The sequence below is a fragment of the Siphateles boraxobius genome, unplaced genomic scaffold (assembly GCF_051911475.1).
Source record: "Siphateles boraxobius isolate OS27281-9 unplaced genomic scaffold, OSU_SipBor_1 13, whole genome shotgun sequence".
NCBI lineage: Eukaryota > Metazoa > Chordata > Actinopteri > Cypriniformes > Leuciscidae > Siphateles > Siphateles boraxobius.
Genome location: NW_027508733.1, coordinates 16219177 through 16239420, shown reverse-complemented (window position 1 = coordinate 16239420; position 20244 = coordinate 16219177). Strand labels below are relative to the sequence as shown.

At 34.9% G+C, this 20244-nt stretch overlaps 2 protein-coding genes across 15 annotated transcripts in view; one reads left to right on the top strand and one right to left on the bottom strand.

Moving 5' to 3' along the window:
• Window positions 1–3770, bottom strand: part of r3hdm1 (R3H domain containing 1) — a 41831-nt gene extending 38061 nt beyond the window's left edge. For 10 of the 11 annotated variants that reach the window (XM_077226142.1, XM_077226145.1, XM_077226144.1 and 7 more), the window contains exon 1: window positions 3616–3739. The gene's annotated coding sequence lies outside the window, so the exon portion shown is untranslated. Of the gene's footprint in view, window positions 1–3615 lie in introns of all 11 variants that reach the window. The other variant, XM_077226157.1, reaches the window with a different exon arrangement.
• Window positions 3771–4534: 764 nt separating this feature from the next.
• Window positions 4535–20244, top strand: part of zranb3 (zinc finger, RAN-binding domain containing 3) — a 63062-nt gene continuing 47352 nt past the window's right edge. The window contains exons 1-5 of one of the 4 annotated variants that reach the window (XM_077226138.1): window positions 4535–4590; window positions 4829–4959; window positions 5089–5243; window positions 18034–18052; window positions 18136–18314. In XM_077226138.1, the coding sequence (XP_077082253.1) occupies window positions 5092–5243; window positions 18034–18052; window positions 18136–18314 (350 nt within the window). In that variant the 5' untranslated portion in view covers window positions 4535–4590; window positions 4829–4959; window positions 5089–5091. The remainder of the gene's footprint in view (window positions 4591–4828; window positions 4960–5088; window positions 5244–18033; window positions 18053–18135; window positions 18315–20244) is intronic. The other 3 variants (XM_077226140.1, XM_077226136.1, XM_077226137.1) reach the window with 3 other exon arrangements.

Below are 20244 nucleotides of genomic sequence, written 5' to 3'. Positions count from 1 at the left end.
AAAACAATAACTGGCGTTTGCTAAAAACCTGGTGAGTATGGCCTATTCTGGAACAATTCAACTGTATATAACAGCATATAACTCTTCACTCCACACACAAAAAAAAAAACTGGCAGAAAGATTCGAAGTACTTTTTGAGTGCACAAGATGCACAGGTATAACAGATACAATTCTATTTATTATATTATCTATTTATTTTTTAACTCTTTTGGACCCAATTTAATTGTATTTCACTGTACTCTCATTAAAGTCTGGCTCTACATCCACACTACTTTTTAGGTGAACAGGTTATAATATTATGCTAAAAACTTAGGGATTTTTAAAAGGGATTATGGCGTCTTTTGGACACCATTCAACTACATATCAATGTATGTAAACAGTAAGGATACAGTGGATACTCCTCAACACAAATGGCCGGCTTTAAATTCACAGAACTTAATGGGTGAACAGGGCACATATGGTGAACAGGTAATGTTCACAATGACAGAAAAATTTAACAAATCGATATTGATCTCCTTTGGACACCAGTTCAACTGCATTTCACAGCACTAGTTTAATTTCTTAACACAAATGGCAGTCCACCTAGTACCTACTAGGTAAAAAGTCATTAAATTAAAGTCATCTCATTGTCTTTAATGAATGCGGTGCTGCAGAATGAAGTGATGCTCAGGTGAAAGGGGGGTGAGGGGCGCGCAGGTGAGAATTCTCCTGTGGTGATGCAGATGAGCTTGTACGAACAGGAGCTCGTGGATCATTCCTTACCGCAGCGCCTCCGCGCACGAACATTAATATTCAGCGTGACAGAAACAGGCCGGCGGCACAGGAAACCAGGACGCCTAACAATACACTGCATGAGTGTTTAAAAATATATATAAATAAAATAACAGCTGAACAATCGCAAGGTCAAAAAGAACCCCAGCGCAAGACTATGCATCATGTCAGCGCTTTACAAGAAAAATAAAGTTCATGTACCAGATACGGGATATATTGTTTGGCTGCTGGAATATGGTCAAAGATCTGGATTTGAAATGCAAAATGCAGATTATAATATCTGTGATATCACTGATGTGACCTTGCGTTGTCACTGTGATTCATATGAATTAGGGCTGCACGATAAATTGTTTTAGCATCGATATTGCGATGTGCACATCCGCGATATGTCACATCACAGGATGTGCGATGTCAAGACGATCATAGTTTATCTGTGATATGTAAGACCAGGCAATTTTCGAAGTTTAACCATCATAGAGTGATATATTATTTGTATTGGTTTTAGGTTTTGTCAGTTTAAACATTTGAGTGATTTTAAGTAAAATTGAGCGCAAGAAAGAGAACTAATTTCGTAACATTACGTGAACTCCGAATTCAGTTCTCTTCTACCTCTGGTTGAGCGTGAACGGACACATACTTGCAAAGTTAAAATACCAGTCTCTGTGTGTTTCCTCGTAAATACAGCCGCTTATGGCTTTCGAGAACGTACACAATTGAGAAAGAAAACGGATGCGTATCATTATATTGGATCCGTGCATTCAGCCTTAAAGTGACAGTAGCCTAATAAACCTGCTAATGTCTGTCATTAACGTTAATCAAACAACAAAATACAAAGAAGAAATCTCTTTTGTAGCTTTGACAAAAGATTAATTTAATTAAATTTATACAGTCGAGACATATACAGTGTTATTTTACATTTGATTATTCAATTTCTGTACCTAAATACTACTGTTAGACTTACCTGAAAAACCTAAAGCACTGTTTATTTCATTTGTACCTTTGCTCTATTGTATTCATCTGATGCTTGTAATTTGTTTATTTTCTATGCAGATTCACTCCCCTACAATATCACCCGAATCATCAATTCATTCTGTCAAAATAGAGCTATTCAAGGCATCTGGTGAAACTGTTTTCATGTCGCAAATATATATATATATATATATATATATATATATATATATATATATATATATATATATATATATATATATATATATATGAAAATCAAAATAGCGCAATGCCAGTTTTTTCCAATATCTTGCAGCCCTAATCAGAATATGCAAGGATCAAAAAGCATCTGGTGACTAACCAAACTAACATTGATTTCAAGCCAAGGATTTAAGATAAAAAAAAAGCTAAATTAACTGCAAACAGATCAAATGTGGATGAGAGAAAGCAGCCCAAAACCAGACACTTTTTCCTAAAAAAAATATTTACAATTATTCAATAAAATTTAGCACTGAAAAATAAAATAAAAAAGCAGGTAAGCAGCTACACAGCTAGGGTTGATGTGCAAAAATGTAGTCTAGGAAAGAAACTCACTACTTATGACACCAAATAAAAGCTGTCTAGAAAGGGAGCTCACTAGATTTGACGCCTAATATGACAAAGTAGGCCGTTTACTAAGTGACACCAAACCCCCTAAATAAAAACAAAGACTAAGAAATGTGGATGAGAGAAAGCAGCCCAAAATCAGACATTTTACTATAAAGAAATATTTACAATTATTCATTTATTCAGCGACTTCTAACATTTAAATAGTAGATGTGAATTTGGCACGCAACAATCTAGAAATTTCGCCCTATACCAATAATTAGTATCTCTTTATTTAGTTATTTATTTATATTTAAATCTATAGGCCTACTGATTAGCTTGCTTTTTTTTAAGTGTTAAAATTGAAGAGCCAATATTGAAATTAGGTTTCAAAACATTTCAAATAGCATTGTACTACCATGGCAGTATGTATACTGTGCATAGTATGCAATTTTTTTGTATGCATTGAATACCAGGATCATCTACTACATTTGCCTAAAAGCATGAAATACACAACTAAGCACACTGTTGTATGCAACATGCTCGAATTTCCTTTTCCAGCAAGATGAGTGCACTACAAAAAAATATCTACAGCAATTTTTGGAAAAATATGCAAGAAAAGCGCAGGGGGTGAAAATGTACAGAAAAAAAATTGTATGTTTGAAATCTGAACAGACAAAAAAAACTAAATCGGAGTACAAAAACAGTGTAAATTAACAGGTTAGATAAGTGTAAGTCGTAAAAAAAATAACATTTAATAAAATGTATTAAAAAATTAATAACAAAAACACTTATTGTCTTGACATCTCCTCCTGGTGGTTTAATAACCTGCAAAGGCCCTTATGAATGAAGCCTGGAGCTTCATAAACATACAAAGATCAACCCTAAAGCTACAAAAACATATCAGCACTACTTTATCATGAAATAATAATAAAGCATATCAAAGCATGTACATATCTGTAATTTATAAACCTGCATGTTTATTTACTCTTCATGTGCCTGATCTCTCCTTGGCCCTTGAGATACAAGATCATTTATCACATTTACTTCAAATATATGAGGAGCAAAACACACAGGCTGTTTATAAAACACTCTTTGACACGAAAACGACACATTGTCAGTCATCTGAGGCGGATATTTGCTTTGAAATCATTCATATGAGACTAAAACACTGTGGTGTGTTAGCACACATGGTAAAGCTAAATGAGTTTAAACACACATACAGCTTTTCCAGATCATTAAAATTCACAGGAATAACACCGAAAATCTTGATATTAAAGGGTTAAGGAAGGTAATATGCTTGAAGCTTACCTGTAAGATGGATAGACAAATAAATATTTGAAGGAATGAAGAGAAATAATGAGTCTAATGGCTGCTAAAGGCTGAAGTCAAAGCTGTCGGTCTGTCAGCGGCATTGAAGACACAATATTCAAACATCTAGAAGGGAAAATATAATTTCAATAGGCGAAGTAGCAGGAATATACCGAAAGAGGGCGCAGAGTGGCTCAAGAATTCAACTGAATGAGAAATAAATCTATATTTTTTATCCTAAATTATAAATTATTATATATAAAAAAATGCAATATGTTTATAGCCACTTTAAGTTGAGATGTAGTAAAGGTTTGCAATAATTCAAAGATTGATAAAAAAAAATATTGTAAAAAAATTAAATAAAAAATAATTAGTCTAATTATAAAAGAAAAACGATTTAAGATGCATTTATTTAATTAGTATATTTATTTAAATAATAAGTACACAATAAGATTCAAAGCAACGTAGGAGCTAAAATTTAATTCAATTTCACATTAATTAAAAAACAAAAATAATAGTTTTTTAAATAAAAAAACATGCAAATAATATGGAAAGTAAAGAAATTACTAAAACAAGTTTATTATATATACATTGGACACTTTAATATTATAATTTAAGCAAATATATTTTGAATATTTGCAGTTAAATCTTAAATCTTTCTTTTTATTTTTACTATTATCTTTATTATAAACACTTTAATAATGTAATATTATTGTTTACTTTAATATAAAGGAGAATAAGATTTCATTATGTCATAATTCATAAACTAAACATTAATAATAGTAAATATGTTATTTTTCTTATAGAATTTATTGAAAGTTTAAACTTTTCCTATGAATCGTTATGTCACGTGACACGGGTTTAACCAATCGGTGATCAGTAATCACGTCCCGGAAGTACTGCTATGTTTCTACTGTTCTCCGCTCTAGGTTTTGTTCACATTTCTAAGATCCACAGAAGGGTGAAAGAAACTCAGTGAGTGACATTTACTCTTAAAACTTACTAAATTTGATTAAAAATGCTCTTTTGACTGTATAAAAAAATAGTAGAACTTCGAGGCACCTTAACTTCTTAAATAAACACATTTGAAGTTGCCAGACAAACTCAATTAAGCGTTAGTTGGCAGTAAAATGTCTTAAATGGCAAACATTTTCAGCAAAAAAACAAAAAAGAACATTATTTTCACTACAGATATATATACTTTCATTTCCAGCAAATTGCCACTCGTCGCGCGGATATGACGCACAGCGTTTTTTGTGACGCATCTTACTGTATTGCCGCGAAATGTCAAATCATGGCAGAGTAGGAATTCAGAAATGATCGTCTCATGGTGAGTGTGAAAAGGTAATGCTGCAGTATTCTATTATGATGTATTTGTTTTGTTTTCTTAATGTGTGTAATTTAGCAAACTACAAACCACAATGCATCTCATTTAATTGTATGAATCTGACTGCATGCATTTGTAATATACAGAGAATGAAAACAATGAAAAGTCAAGTCAAAAGAGGTTCAGATGGGGTTTCCATACATGGCAAGGATGCACTTCAACTCCTTCCACAGAAACTGCAGGAAAAGCTGATGCCCTTCCAGAGAGAGGGTGTCTGTTTTGCCCTATCAATGGATGGACGGTCAGTTAGCTTTCTGTTATATATGTGAATATATGCCTTTTGTTTGTTTTTTTGCTAATAACCAATTTTTTCATCTTGATGTCCAATTCTGTTATTTTCTTTATTACAAAGTGTATCAATATAGGCCTACATCAAATCAGGCAAAACAAGATATGAACTTGCACGTTAGAAATGAATGGCACTTATATAACATAAATATACGGATAATTAAATGAAATGTTAAGACAAATCTCAAACACATACATATATATATATATATATATATATATATATAGATACATTCACGTAACATGTACATAAGCACTGGTGTTCAAAAGTTTGGAGTAATTATGATTTTTCTATCTATTTGACAGAATGATCTTCTGCTCACCATGGCTTATTTTTTTAAATATATTCAATACAGTTATTTTAAATTGTAATAATATTTCACAATATTACTGCTTTTACTGTGTGTATGATTAAGAAATGCAGCCTTGTTGAGCATATAAAAACACAATTATTCAACATTTTTGACCCGTAAATATTTTCATGCATCAAATAATTAAATAAATCTAAATAAATAATAATAATAAAAACAAGTTTAAAAAAATAGGTAATTCTTACAATATTCAATAATCTCAATAATTTAGCCACATTATTTTTCATAAATATTAATGAACTAATATTTAATTCCAGTTGACCAGTTAAAATTGAAAATTGATTAGCTTAATAAACAAAGAATTTTGTAAGAATCAATACATAGTTTATGATGCTTAAGTACTGAAATAATATGTTTGCTTTCTAAAAAAAAAAAAATTATTAATCATGTTTTAATCCACTCAAAAACCTACTTGTAGATTAGATGGTAAACAAACAATCAGTTCCCGGAATCAACATGTTGAATGCAGGAGATATGGGCAGGAATAAATATCTGAGCGACTTTGACTAGGGCGAAATTGTTATGGCAAGGCAATTGGGTCAGAGCATCTCTGAAACGGCAAGACTTGTGTGTTGTTCCCGGTCAGCAGTGGTGAGAATTTAGCAACAGTGTCCCAGTAGGGACAAACCACAAACCAGGGACATGGTGTTGGGCGCCCAAGACTCATTGGATATCAATGAAGGCTATCCTGTCTGGTCTAAACCAACAGAAGGCCTACTGTGGAACAAGCCACACAAAATTTTAATGATGGTTATGGGGGAATGTGTCGAAAGCGCCTACAACGGGCATGTGAGCATCGGGAATGGATATGTGGAAAAAGGTTGCCTGGTCCGTTGAGTCCTATTTTCTTTTACATCACGTGGACGGCCATGTGCGTGTGCGCCGTTTACCTGGGAGGTGATGGCACCAGAATGCACTGGGTCCGGCCATCCATGTGGACGTAAATTTGACACGTGCCACTTACCTAAAGTTGTTGCAGACCAGGTACACCCCTTCATGACAATGGTGTTCCCTGTTGGACCTCTTTCAGCAGGATACTGCACCTTGCCACACTGCACACATTGGGTGCTTCTCATGTCTTATTTGTGCATCCTTGTTTCCTTTCCTCGGTTCCATTCCCTGTGTCTCAGCCCCGCCCCCCTTTAGGATGCGAGTGAAAGGATACACCTGTGTGTCCTCGCTCATGACTCCACATGAAGCTTCCTCGCTCCTCATTCCTCGCCTCCTCGCGGTGCAATTAGAGAATTGGGATGTCCTTCAAGATGGCTGAGTTCAATCGGTTTCCGGGTCACAGGCTTGAGGAAACAAGGAAGCATCAATTTGAGTATTGAGAGGCACCCATTGTTCAAGAATGGTTTGAGGAACTTGATGAAGAGTTGTTGCCCTGGCCTCCAAATTCCCCAGATCTCAATCCAATTGAGCATCTGTGGGATGTGCTGGACAAACAAATTTGGTCCACTTCGTAACCTACAGGACTTGAAGGAACTGCTGCTAACGCCTCGGCGTCAGAAACCACAGGACAACTTCAGTGCTCTTGTAGAGTCCATGCCGCGGCGGGTAGGTGCTGTTTTGGCAGCATGCAGAGGACCAACAGCATATTAGGCAGATGGTCATAATGTTTTGGCTCATCAGTGTATATATATACTTTTTGTACCCCTGTGTTTCTTATAGACTTGGTATTGTTGCATCTGGTATCTAGAAACGGAACAGCTCTCTTTATATTTCACTCTTTTGTCTGTCTGTCATTCTATCTCTTAACCTGTGCCTGATTTAAGCAGGTGAGAATCTAATTTACTCCAGTTCTGTCAGTCAATGTTCTGGGTCAGACAGGGTCAGTTAGTCAACGCTGCTGAGGGGTCCCGGATCGATGGCAGGACACACAGAGTTCTGTTTGGTGCAGACAGGGTCAGTCACTTAATTAGGCAGACATTCAGCGGGACGGATATGTCAGAATCTCAAAGGAGTCACAGTGGCTGATGGGATGGATGTAGTTACAGATTTTTTTTATTTCAATAGCTATATTTAAGGGAGAGAACAAAACATAGCCAATTACTGACCGGGTTATAATAATTAACTAAACCCATAGAAAAAATGTTTTGCTATTTCAAAATAAAGTAAACATTAACTGTTATAATATATATATTATATTTAAGAAACTTAAGCTTATTTTATTTCAGCTAGTTTCCAAAGCAACATTTTCATTTAGTTTAACTTAATTTTAGAAAAACAAAAAGGCACATCAAAATAACAAAAGTTTAAACAAAAATTACATTGATAACAGAATATATAAAAATAAATAATTCATAAAAAATGAACAATTTATTAGTGTTTTAATTGTGCGTGGTGTTTATTTGTTTTATTTGTTTACTTTTTTAAATATAAAAATATTTATTAACTGATGTTTATTTATTTATGAGCAAAGCTGATAAGCATTATATTGTCTTTTTTTGTAAATTTTATGCACTTATCAATAACCAAAACTTTTAGTTTTTAACATCCACGAACAGGCAGCTGTTCTTAAATAATCATCTTTTATTGAATGTATGTCATGTATGCTGTGAAGAGAGTAGAGGCAGGATCTAATCACAGCAGTCACATTTATTAATAATTCTGACAAAACAAAAATACTCAAGACCACAGAAGAATATAAGAACGCTGGAGTATAACAATCAGCTAAAACGTCAATGTAAACAAAGATGAGAACGGTCCAAGATCAACTGAAACTGAGGGCTATATGTAGAGAGAAACAAAAGGCCAAGCAAGGAACAGGTGAAACAAATCAATCTTTCAATGAGTTGCCATGACAACAAACGAGAACTTTCTAGAAACGAAGAGTTAAAGACTAAAACTCGAGAGTTGCATCCCAAATGACACAGTATACAGTACACTATGCACACACTCTATGTACTTTCGCACTATGTTCTCATCTGTGTAGTGTGTGAATTTTTTAAGGTTATTTTTCATTCAACATTGGAATCTGATAGCCCCTCCCACCCGCTGTGCAATTTACATGTACCAGTGTGTAATAGTCGATTCGAGTGTATGAATTGTCCAACATTCCACACTTCGTTGTTAATTTAGTGCATCATCCTAGTTTTTAAAGTGCACTTTTTATTTTTGGAATTTTCAGTGTGAACCCACTACTCGCACTATCTATACTTAAAAATGTCATAGAATAGTGCAGAAGTACACGAATTGGGACGTACCTCAGGAAAATGAAACGGAAACAAAAATGAACGTTACAACATATTATTAAACGAACAAATAAATATTTACTTTTTATTCTTACATCCCTTTAAAATATATATATTTATTAACTGATGACTATTATATTTATGAGCAAATCTGATAAGAATTATATTATCGTGCCATTTAAAAAAAGTTTTATGCACTTGTCGATAACCAAAACCTTTTGCTGGCAGATGTTTTGTTTTCTTTTAGCTCCCATAAATAATGCATCTTTTATTGAATGTATTATTGAACAAACAGCTCTAGAAACACTCGAACACAATTTCCCACTTTCCACACTGACGGATTTGGCGTAATGTGTTTGTTGCTGATCCGAAAGTTAAGGAAACCCTTAATAATTGTAAGGGTATTATTCTAAGGTTTTTCTTCCTTTAAGGGATCTGGTGCATCTGGCCGCAGAATAAACAAGCTTTTATTGACTGTAATCAAGTCTGACTGTATTCAGTGGGCCGACACTAATTTCCTCTTTAACTAGACAGGTACGGTTTCGCACAGTGCCAGCTGTTGATAGATAACTCTCTTCAGTAAACAAATATCATTTTCTGCACTTTAATTCTCTTTGTTTAATATTAGATGGTTTGATGATCTGAAAAAGGTGTGCGTAACATATCCCATGATGCAACTCGCTTCATCACAAATCAACTTGACCTTCCATTTTTTTACATACATGTACAAAAAATACAAAATTAAATGAATTCAAAATATCTGGAAGAAGTTATGTGTCTACAATAGTAGAAATAGTGTGTTAAACATTATGTAATGTAGACGTTTCAAACAATAGAAAATATTTACAAATATTGCTTTTTTTGTGATTGATAGGTTGCTTGCAACCGATTTTTAATTCTTATTTGTGCACTTTGGCAATAACAAACTGGTTATTAGAATACAACAAATACAAAACATATGCTATCATATTTATGCAAAGTTGTTTTGCAATCAAATATTGGATAAAATGATTATCGCTGGGTTGTCATATGACTGCGGAAGTCCAGTTTTAGTTTTACTTCTCTTGCATTTTTAATGCAATTTTGTATAAAATGTCTTTTTGACAATCAAAGTAAAGTGTATTATTGAATGTTTAAGTCTCTTACTAAGGATGCCTTTATTTAATCAAAAATACAGTAAAACAGTAATATTGTGGATTTTTTTTTAACCATTTAAAATACTAGTTTCTATTTTAAAATTATTTATTCCTGTAATGGCAAAGCTGAATTTTCTGCGTCATTACTCCAGTCTTCAGTGTCACATGATCCTCCAGTAATCATTCTAATATAATGATTTGATGTTCACTTTTCTTATAACAGTTGTGCTGCTTAATAATATTTGTGGAAATATTTTTTCAGGATTCTTTGATAAATAGAAAGTTCAAAAGTATGAATAAACAATAAATCAAATAATTCATTTCCTTCCATAAAATAATATCTTGCTGACCCCAAACTTTTGAACGCTAGTGTATATCATTCTAAATGTAACCTTCCATTCAGAAGCACTTAAAGTTAAGATTCAATAGGATTCAAAAGATTTAATAGATGTAAAATGACTTAATTCCATGATTTTGAAGTTACATGAACAAATTATGTTTGTTTAACGTAACCCAGTTATGTGGAACCTATTGAGATAAAAAAGTTAATTAAAGCCAACATATCATTTTTTTGGGCGTGTGTGTGTCTCTGTTCAGTGTCCTGTGTTCTCTATTGGATCTAGACATTATTGATAACAGTAGCAGCTTAAAAGTTACGACATGAAGCCAACATCAGTCACCTCTGTGAAGCTATCACTTTATCCGAACGGGCGTTTGGTTCGTCCTTTGTTTTTCGTTCTTGAATCTAATTTAGCGATTAATTTCCCCTTGTGTAGCGCTTTGATCCCGCTAATCAGTTAGTATGCGGATTATGGCCCCAGATAATTGCTCTCTAATTAAATATGTAATCTCCACTCCAGCCAATAACCCCAGAAATCCTCAACTGTAATTACTTTATCCGTACAGAGACTCTCCACCTACAGTCTAATGAATCAGGACAGGCGTCCACACGGCTGTGTGTCAACTCCAATGACTAGCCACTTTTCATTTAATGTTTTTTTGCCGTGGGAAATGAAGGTGGTTAGTTACTGTTTACTTTTCATATTAGACTTGACAGACTTAAGAGAAAATCTCATTAACGTGGATAATTTGAGAGCAGCGCCGATGCTGAAAGTAAATTGATATTTGCTCCAAGGGTTTATTTAACGTTGATTTAACGTTGTCACATTCTTTTTGAGCAGTTTGTTTATTCGTTTCTCACTAATGTCGAAGTTTAATGCCAGATCATACCCCGTTATCTTCTTCCCCACCAATTATTGGAATGTCCAAGTTTTATTCGGAATTTCGAAAGTAAAATTGGTTGCAAATTGGTTTGCATACAAATTGTGTCTAAACAAACCTTTTTTTTATTTAGTTTTTAGTGTCAGGTTGTTAATCCGAATGAAATGTCACTTTTATCTGTATTGTCTTGAAGTATTAAAACTATGGCAATAGATTACGATAAAAACCTAAAGTAACCAGCAGTGTTGGTGAGTTACTCCGTTGAAGATGTAATCAATTCCAAGCATTTCATTACTTTCTTAAGAGTAATTCAATGTATAATAAAGTCCTCCTGTAGCGACGCAATGCGTTTTTGTAAGAAAAATATCCATATTTATAACTTAATAAACTATAATCACTGGCTTCCGCGACGGCCGTACGTGAGTCTAGTTGCGTGGGGTCAGAGGTCACTCTTCCGCCAGAACTAGACTTCTTTTGGAGCATTTTACTTATTAGTTTAATATCAGATCATACCTTGTTATCTTCCGCCACATTAAATCAGAAATTTGGAAGAAAAATTGATTGCAAATTGGTTTGCGTACAAATTGTTTTAAAACAAGCTGTTTCCAGTTGTTTTCAGTGTCAGGTTGTTAATCAGAATGAGATGTTGCTATTAAACAGATGCCTTGTCGTCACAAGTGATCTTGACCCATTGAGCTGTGGTGCTCAAACCTGTGATGCAGGTTCAATTCTGCAACAAAACGGACTGTTTTAAATTAAATTATTCGTTTTTTCCCCTCTGCTAATGTTGAAGTTAAATTACTCCTTCACACATGTTTATTGGAATATCCATATTTCATTCAGAAATTCTGAAGTAAAAGTGGTCAGTGTCAGTGTCAGTTTGTTAATTCAGACATGTCACTTTTTGATTAGGGAAGGTATTTAAATAAAACGTTTGATTGTCTTCAGTCGCGGGACTACAGATTTGCTGTACTCGGTGGCACTGAGAACTGAGGCAGGAAGTATTTAGTGGTGTTTGTGTTTGTTTACGTGTTTGGAGAGTCTGTTTCGTTTACTCGTGTGAATCTTTACCCTGCGGTTGGAGTAGATGTGCCCCTCATGTAATAGAATACAACCACTCTGTGTTTTCTAAACCATTGATTTCCGTTTTTTCGCTCTCTTTATCTCCCACCTCTCTCTCTGCAATTCAATAATCCCCCTGAAACAGAATTGCTTCTTTTTTTTTTGTTACAGCACAGCCAAACCACACACTGAAACACGATACTTGTTCAGATGATGCAGTGTTTTAAGCTGCGCTGTGCTGTTTATAGCAAGATTTCATCAGCGGCTTGTTACCAGTCGAGAAGATAGATATCCGTGGTTGCTTTCATATCTTGAAAGCACAAAAGGTGAACGGCAGCCATTACTTGGAGTATTAGATCTAAGGCTATAGATTATGAGAAATTACTGTGGTAACCACAGTTTACTCTAAAATACCATAGTCGGTTATTGTTACTACTGTAAAATCATAGTGAATTAATTTGGGATCTCATTCAAACAGCTTTTTTTTCTCATTTCTTTTCTAAGCAATTATACTACGTTTTTCGTCTGGTAAAATAGACACAAAAGATCCGAATATTATAAAGACTTGGAAGTGAGCTCTTTTGACAAGCACCTAGCAATCACCCAAAACACCCTAGCAACCGTTCAAAAAACCTTTGCGCCCGCATAGCAACATGTTAGCATGGTTTTTGCATCTTTTTCTTCAGAAATAAAAAGTTTGTTCACCCAAAAATGAAAATAATCTATAATTTACTCACCCTGGCCTCAAGCCATCCTAAGTGTACACGACTTTCTTCTTTCAGCCAAACACTATCAGATTTATATTAAAAAATATTCTCTTCCAAACTTTATAATGGGAATGAATGGTGTCCGAAAGCCCAGAAAAGCACATCCATCCATCATAAAATAATCTATATGGCTTCAGTGGGTTAATAAAGGCCTTCTGAAGTGAAGCGTTGCATTTTTGAAAGAAAAATATCCATAATTATAATGTGTTTAATTTCTTTCGTGTAACAGCTGTACACGAGTCTAGTTCCAGCAGAAGAGTGACCTCTGACCCGACATATAACGGTTTGACGAATGTAGTAGTGCAGAGGATAGAGCAATACCGGTCACGAATTAGAAGTCTAAAACGATAATTTTAAAGCTTGAGTTTGTTTCCCAGCTCTATTTGTTTGAACCGCGAGAGGCGTCTTCTCTTACCTAAGCTTACGCTATACATAATGTCCTGCATCATACGCCGGAACTCGACTCTCTTGTGTACGCGCGGACGGAAGCTAGTGATTAGTGATTTCTAAAGTTATAATTATAGATGTTTTTCTTACAAAAAATGCATCGCTTTGCTTCAGAAGGCCTTTATTCACCCCTTGGAGCCGTATAGATTATTCTTATGATGGATAAATTTTTTTGGGCCTCAAAATCTCAGTTACTATTCACTCCCATTATAAAGCTTGGAAGAGTCAAGATATTTTATATAACTCCGATTGTGTTTGGCTGAAAGAAGAAAGTCATATACACCTAGAATGGCTTGAGGGTGAGTAAATGATTGGATAATTTTCATTTAACTAACCCTTAAATGTAATTTTTTGTTTACAGTGGTGGTTAATGCTAAGTTTTACCACAGTTTTACTGTAATAACATTTAAGGTGTTCATAAAAGTAAAAACAAAGCATTTCTACAGTAGTAGAAGTCATCTAGACTGGTTATACTGGTACAGCATGTGTTGTTGTTTATTTTAAGATTCTTTTTCCACAGAATTGGGATGTATATATATAAGGATGATGCATACTTTTGTTCTCTGTGTGTCACAGGAGCTAGAAGCCCATGTTTATCAACGGCGTGCTACCGCGCAACACCCTCACACCACGTTAAAAAATGCTAATAAAGCCGTAAAGCACCAGCGTATGGACTATGACTAAATGTTAATTCATCATATTGGATGATGAAATGCTATGCGAGGGCGGATTAGCATACGCCGCGCTGACACAATTACTGCGGTTTAATGAGCCCTGAACTCTGAACCACCAATCAAAGCGCTACACCATCAGCCACCATGTAGCACACAGGAGCCAAGCTATATCTGTCTCTGTATCGAGCGCCGTGGCCCGAGACGATCGATAGATATTGATCTGAGATGAAGGCAGCAAAGAAGTGATACTGTACGGCCGCTTATAATTGCATCAGAAGTGCAAATGAAGGCATGGAGGAAGATTAAGAGATTATTCAATATTACGCTTGTAATGAAAGTGAAATAACAAAGCGAATTAGTGCAAATTAAGTTGTCTTTACTAGTTCTATCGGTGGCCTTCATGTCAGGGTCAATGACTCGGGCAACAAAAACAGCAGGTGTGTAAGTTATGGACTGTAGTTTTAAAATGCCTTGAGAAGGTATTATGGATGTGCAGAACAATATGCATATTTTAATATTTGATTAGTTGGTTTTGTGACTTTTCAGTCTATGTTGGTTAGCTTTGATATATTTACACTATTGTGAAATAGGAAAGTTCACAAGCTGAAGCAGTAACATTTAAAAACATGCTCGAATTAAGTTCACTGTGTTGTTGACAAGCAAATCAGACGGGGCCCTCCTTCAGGACACAGCGGTGCATCGGTTGCAAGCGCCGTTATTTAAGAACAGTGATTAATGTGTGAAACGGCACACACACACACACCTGAGAGCCATTCGAGGCGTGTGAGAGCGCATTACACAGCCCTAGCAAGTGCTCAACAATTTGAAGGCAAGAAAAAATAAAACCCCACCGGCAGGACAGAGGCTGTTAATCATCCTTTCACAGTAAGGGAGGAGAAAACAAGATGAAATGGGCATCATAGCTGTCTCTCTCTGTCTCTCATCTCTTTATCTTTATTTGGTCTTCTGTCGCTCCTAGACATTTCAAGAGGTCACTTTATTCTCTTATCGATACTGATAAAAAATATCATAAGGTTAAATTAGCTTACTTTTATGCCTTATTACCTTTAGTAATAGTATTTGTGCCATTTCAAAATGCAGTGACATTAATACTATGGTACTTTTATATATAATGCTGGTTTAGTGGGGTTTGAACCTGGAAATAAACCAAAACTTTTAGGAGTTTTGCTATTTAAAAACTAAGAAATTCTATAGATATTCTGGACTATCATTTTCAAAAAACATACAAATGCTATTGTAGTTTTTGTTTATTTTCAGTATATTAAGAAAATTATTTGATGTATATATATATATATATATATATATATATATATATATTCTTTCCTTTATTGTTATTTATTGATTTATTTAAAAAAAGGAATTGACACAATATGTGCCATTTTTGTTTTTCACATTTATTGTATACATATTTTAAATCTACTGTGTGTGTGTGTGTGTGTGTGTGTGTGTGTGTGTGTGTGTGTGTGTGTGTGTGTGTGTGTGTGTGTGTGTGTGTGTGTGTGTGTGTGTGTGTGTGTGTGTGTGTGTGTGTGTGTGTGTGTGTGTGTGCGCGCGCATATACACATTTATTATTAGTAGTATTTATATTAATTAATTATACAAAAAGGTATTGTCACAATATTTACATGTTGCTTTCATAATAGAACAACAATTCTAGTATTTTCAACACAATGTACTGTGATGTCCAAAAAATCCCACTAATACTTGATACTTTTTGTTTGTATCAATGAGTCTATTAAGATGGATTTGTTTCTAAAACTGTTACAATACATTTTGCTGCATTAGACTTCTGTGTAATGTATTGTTTGGAAAATGCACTGTATTTGTACACTGTATGCAAATATCGCATCAGCATTAGCTAAATGCGCTGCTGTCAAGGGAGCGCGTTTATAATGACCATCCTGTACGTCATCGCCAACCGAGGCGTTGCTGGAATTCGCATTAATAAACCAAAAAGAGTAAATAAACGAGAAAAAAACCCCCAAAAAGATGCAAAGCTCTTTCATTTTGTAGCCCTGCATGTATCTGCTTCATTTGTTCCCAGTAAATCCTAGAACATTGCCTGCCGCATGAGCAATTAAATTTTTTCCCCTGAAAGAATCCACAGCAGATCAGTGTCTCTCGGCATTACTTAAAAAAAAAAGAAAGAAAGAAAGTGAGATGAAAAAGAGGAAACATCTCCCCTCTAATGAGTAGATCCGCTGTTTGAACAATGGATACGGCGACTCGCGGAGCACTGTGACATTTCGGTTACGGAAATGAGAAAAGTATTGATGCTTTGCTTTCTTACTGGTATCATCAGGATATAGACAAATGTTGTAGGCTGTTTAACTATATTTATCTGCATCTATCTTCAGGTGGCATTCGAGGAAGTTTTAGATCTTAGTAGATTTTATCATACGCTTAACCACAGGCAAGAGATGAAAAGTATGTACAAGATGTTCATAAAACACTTTTATGTTATTTTCTTTTGAACAAGTGTACTTTGCAGAGACGTCATAATGATCACAAAGCTGCCTCTATAATTTACTCGGATCCTTCATTAAAACTAAACTGCAATATATATATATATATATATATATATTGTTGATTTAATGCCACTAAAATTAAAGATTGTGGAAAAATACCCCTTCAGGAGATTTTTATCTCATATTTATATAATATGATATATAGTTAAGCAATATCACACAAGTAATAAGCGCAATATCACACGAGTGATGTTTCTGTCCCCAATAGCATGAGTGCAAACATGAAATTGATTTTACACAACAGGTCAGTTAATAAGAAGTTAATATTGTTTTATTTTAAACGCAATATTTACTGTTTTTGCTCAATTTTACCCACAAAATATTACCTTTAAAGCCAGAGCAGAACTGTTGTGTGTCTCCGAGCAACACGATGTTTAATTTCTGAATGAATCCGCATTTTGAGCGAATCAAACGGGTGAACCAATGATTCAACGACCCATTCATAAAGAGAGCCATTTCATTCATTCCTGAATGAATCAGCCGTTTGAACTAATCGAATGAATAAATAAATGACTCAGTTACTCATTTAGACATTAACCACCTACTGACAGTTATTTAGAGTATCATTTATCATTTATTTTTTTTTTTAAATAAAAGTACATATATTTTAAATATTATAGTTTTATCATTTTTAATTGTTTTTATTGTCTTATCTCAAAATGGTCAAATATCTGCCGACTTGTAAAGTATAGTAACAAAAACAGCCTTTTTAATTCTAAGGGTTATCGAGCGGGGGGGGGGGGGGCAATGGTCACATTCTTCACATTTTTGTTGACTTATTTTTAAATGAAAAGGCTACGAACGTGTACAATATGGATCTTTTTGTTGCTGCTTTGATTAGGAATCATGTGGCTCATATCTTCAACGACAACATGCTGAGCTCAGGATGTTGGCAAAATTTCATTTAGAGGAGCAGCTTGATTGATTCAAGTCCTATATAAGTTGTTTATTGGGGTCTTAAATGAATGGCCATTTTAAATAAACCCCTGTATGCCGCTATAGGGCTCCACACGGCTCTGCTTCGGGATTGACTTTTTCCAAGGTGTCTGGCTGTGAGTGTGAAATTGGTCGTTGAGTTCAGGTGTGCGGGAAATTATATTGAGCAATGTGCACTGGCTAGGAAGCCCAGCTTTCACAATATTGCCTGGATCAATACGTGCCTCTCCGGACATCGGTTTAGGGAAGAAATTAAAAACGTGATACAGATGGTAATTATTTAGAGAATGACTAGAAGATGTTGTGTAGTCTGGGTAGGTCATCGTCACTGAACTCTGAAAGCGTGAGTTCGATATGCCTTATTAGGTTTCATTTCTCTTTTGCAGGTGTATGATTGCAGATGAGGTAAGAGCAATTTGCTTTTCTCTACTCTGATCCAATTCGTTTTCCCAGAGACTCCTAAGACCACTCACCATTTTTGCCATCAGATGGGTTTGGGAAAGACGATCCAGGCCATTTCTGTGGCGTACATCTTCAAACAGGAATGGCCTCTGCTCATCGTGGTACCTTCATCTCTCAAATACCCTTGGATTGAAGAGCTGGAGAAGTGGCTTCCTGAACTCGACCCCAGAGACATCAACTTGGTGGAAAGCAAGACCGATACAATGTACGACAACTTTAAGTTCAATAGAGTGCATCAGTTGGAGAGGAAGTGAATTGACAATCGCATTTATTTTCTCCATTGAGAAATTCATTCTTGTCATTAACATCTTAAGTGATTTATATTTAGAACTTAATATATAATTTAACAATTTAAACATTTTAATATTTTTTTAAATATTTAATGTAAAAGATTTTAAAGGTGAAAGATGATAAATATATTTATTTATTTATTTGTATTTATTAATTCCTATATTTAACTATTTGCTAAGCGCACACCATCCGGAAAACATTGCATTCAAATTTAAGTGTTTTATTTTTGTCCAATGATTATCTTCTTAAAAACAGCAGATTAACATGTAATCTAAATATTAAACGTCACATAAACATCTTAATGTTGTTAAAGTGGAGAAAATGTAATGCCTTGTAAATGCTTGCTAGTTTCAAACACCCAATGGGCATCTTGGGTAATCGATCGTTTAAGTTTGTTTTGCAGTCCCTGGCACAAAAAAAAAAAAGAGGACATCGGTTCGTAATTCATTGGGATCCAGTGGACCGTACTAGAGAACGTCTGCACTGGTGGCCGAGAGATTTTTTTGCTCAAAATGAAAGATTGATTCTTTCAGACTGTGTGTGAGTTTAATCATAGTGGCAAAATTGATTCATGAAATTTATGACTGGGTCTGACTTTGAAGAAGCCTCCGGAAAAGTTAGGAGGAAATCTCTTGATTTCTTTTTTTCCCTTCTCTTTGTGTGACACATTTTTATGAGTAGCTTTAGAAAGTTATGAACGCCATTCTTGCAGATTTTCAGCCTGTGGAAATACAAAACAGAAGTAAAATCTCCTGTTCAGTGACTACAAAATTACACCACAATACAAATTACACCGCAGAAATCAAATCACCTCCCCGGAGAGATATTAAACAAATCCTAACTTATCTCACCTTTTACGGCTAGGAATCTTCCATGAAGAATACTTTAGCTCTATCTTAGGATCAGATAGAGCTTATGAGAGCTGCCCTTCCACAGAGAATGCTGGGATTGATTGTACAGCCCATGCAGTCAGAGGGTCATGTTGTCTTTTTGCCTGTTATTGACGCTTCTAAAAAGAGGCTCACAAATTGCTCTGTTTACCCTGAGAATTCTGGCCCGAGGTTGAGGCGACCTGTAAAGTCGTTACCTTGGCAACATCTCCCTCCGAGCTTGATGAAGGCCTGTCAGCATGGTGAATGATATTTTAACTCTAATGGCTCATATTGCACAAACATCATTTCCTCTTAGTGTATGGCTGGCAGTCTTTACACAGTCTGTAACTGAAAACTGTGAGGCTAAAGACCTTGTAAAAACCTTGTGGCTCCAATAAAAGCACTAATAATATAAACCATTATAAATATGTCTACGTGTGCACAGTTTCTGTTGTGACGGATTTGTGAGTTACGACTTACTAGTGTGTTGTGAGGAAATATTAGTTTTGTTTTAGACAAAAAAGTAATTGGCAGAGCCTATTTACACTAACTCTGTCCAAGACACGCGATTGTCACCAGTAGCAATAGTATGTAAGGCGCGTGGCAGAAAGTTTTGAGCTGAATCGACCCGTTTTCGAATTCGCCGAACTTGCTCTACTCCTTTTCCCCATCAAATATCAGATCGGAAAGGCAGTTATTTTCAATAAAAATGAAGAAAATATTCGAAAAGTGAATATAGCGTCTAATGTGAGTTTATTAATAACGTTTTTTGGTTTTTTTGGTGGTTAGGGGTAGGTGTAGGGAGGGCTTTATTGTCCCAGTAAGGCAGAATAATAATAATTTTAATAAATATAATTGTTTACACTCTATATTATTATTGCATACTGTTTAATGTACAACAACACTGAGGTGCAAATAGTATCTTCCACTATTTATAAGTATAAATAGCATCTAACCACTATTTATATTTAT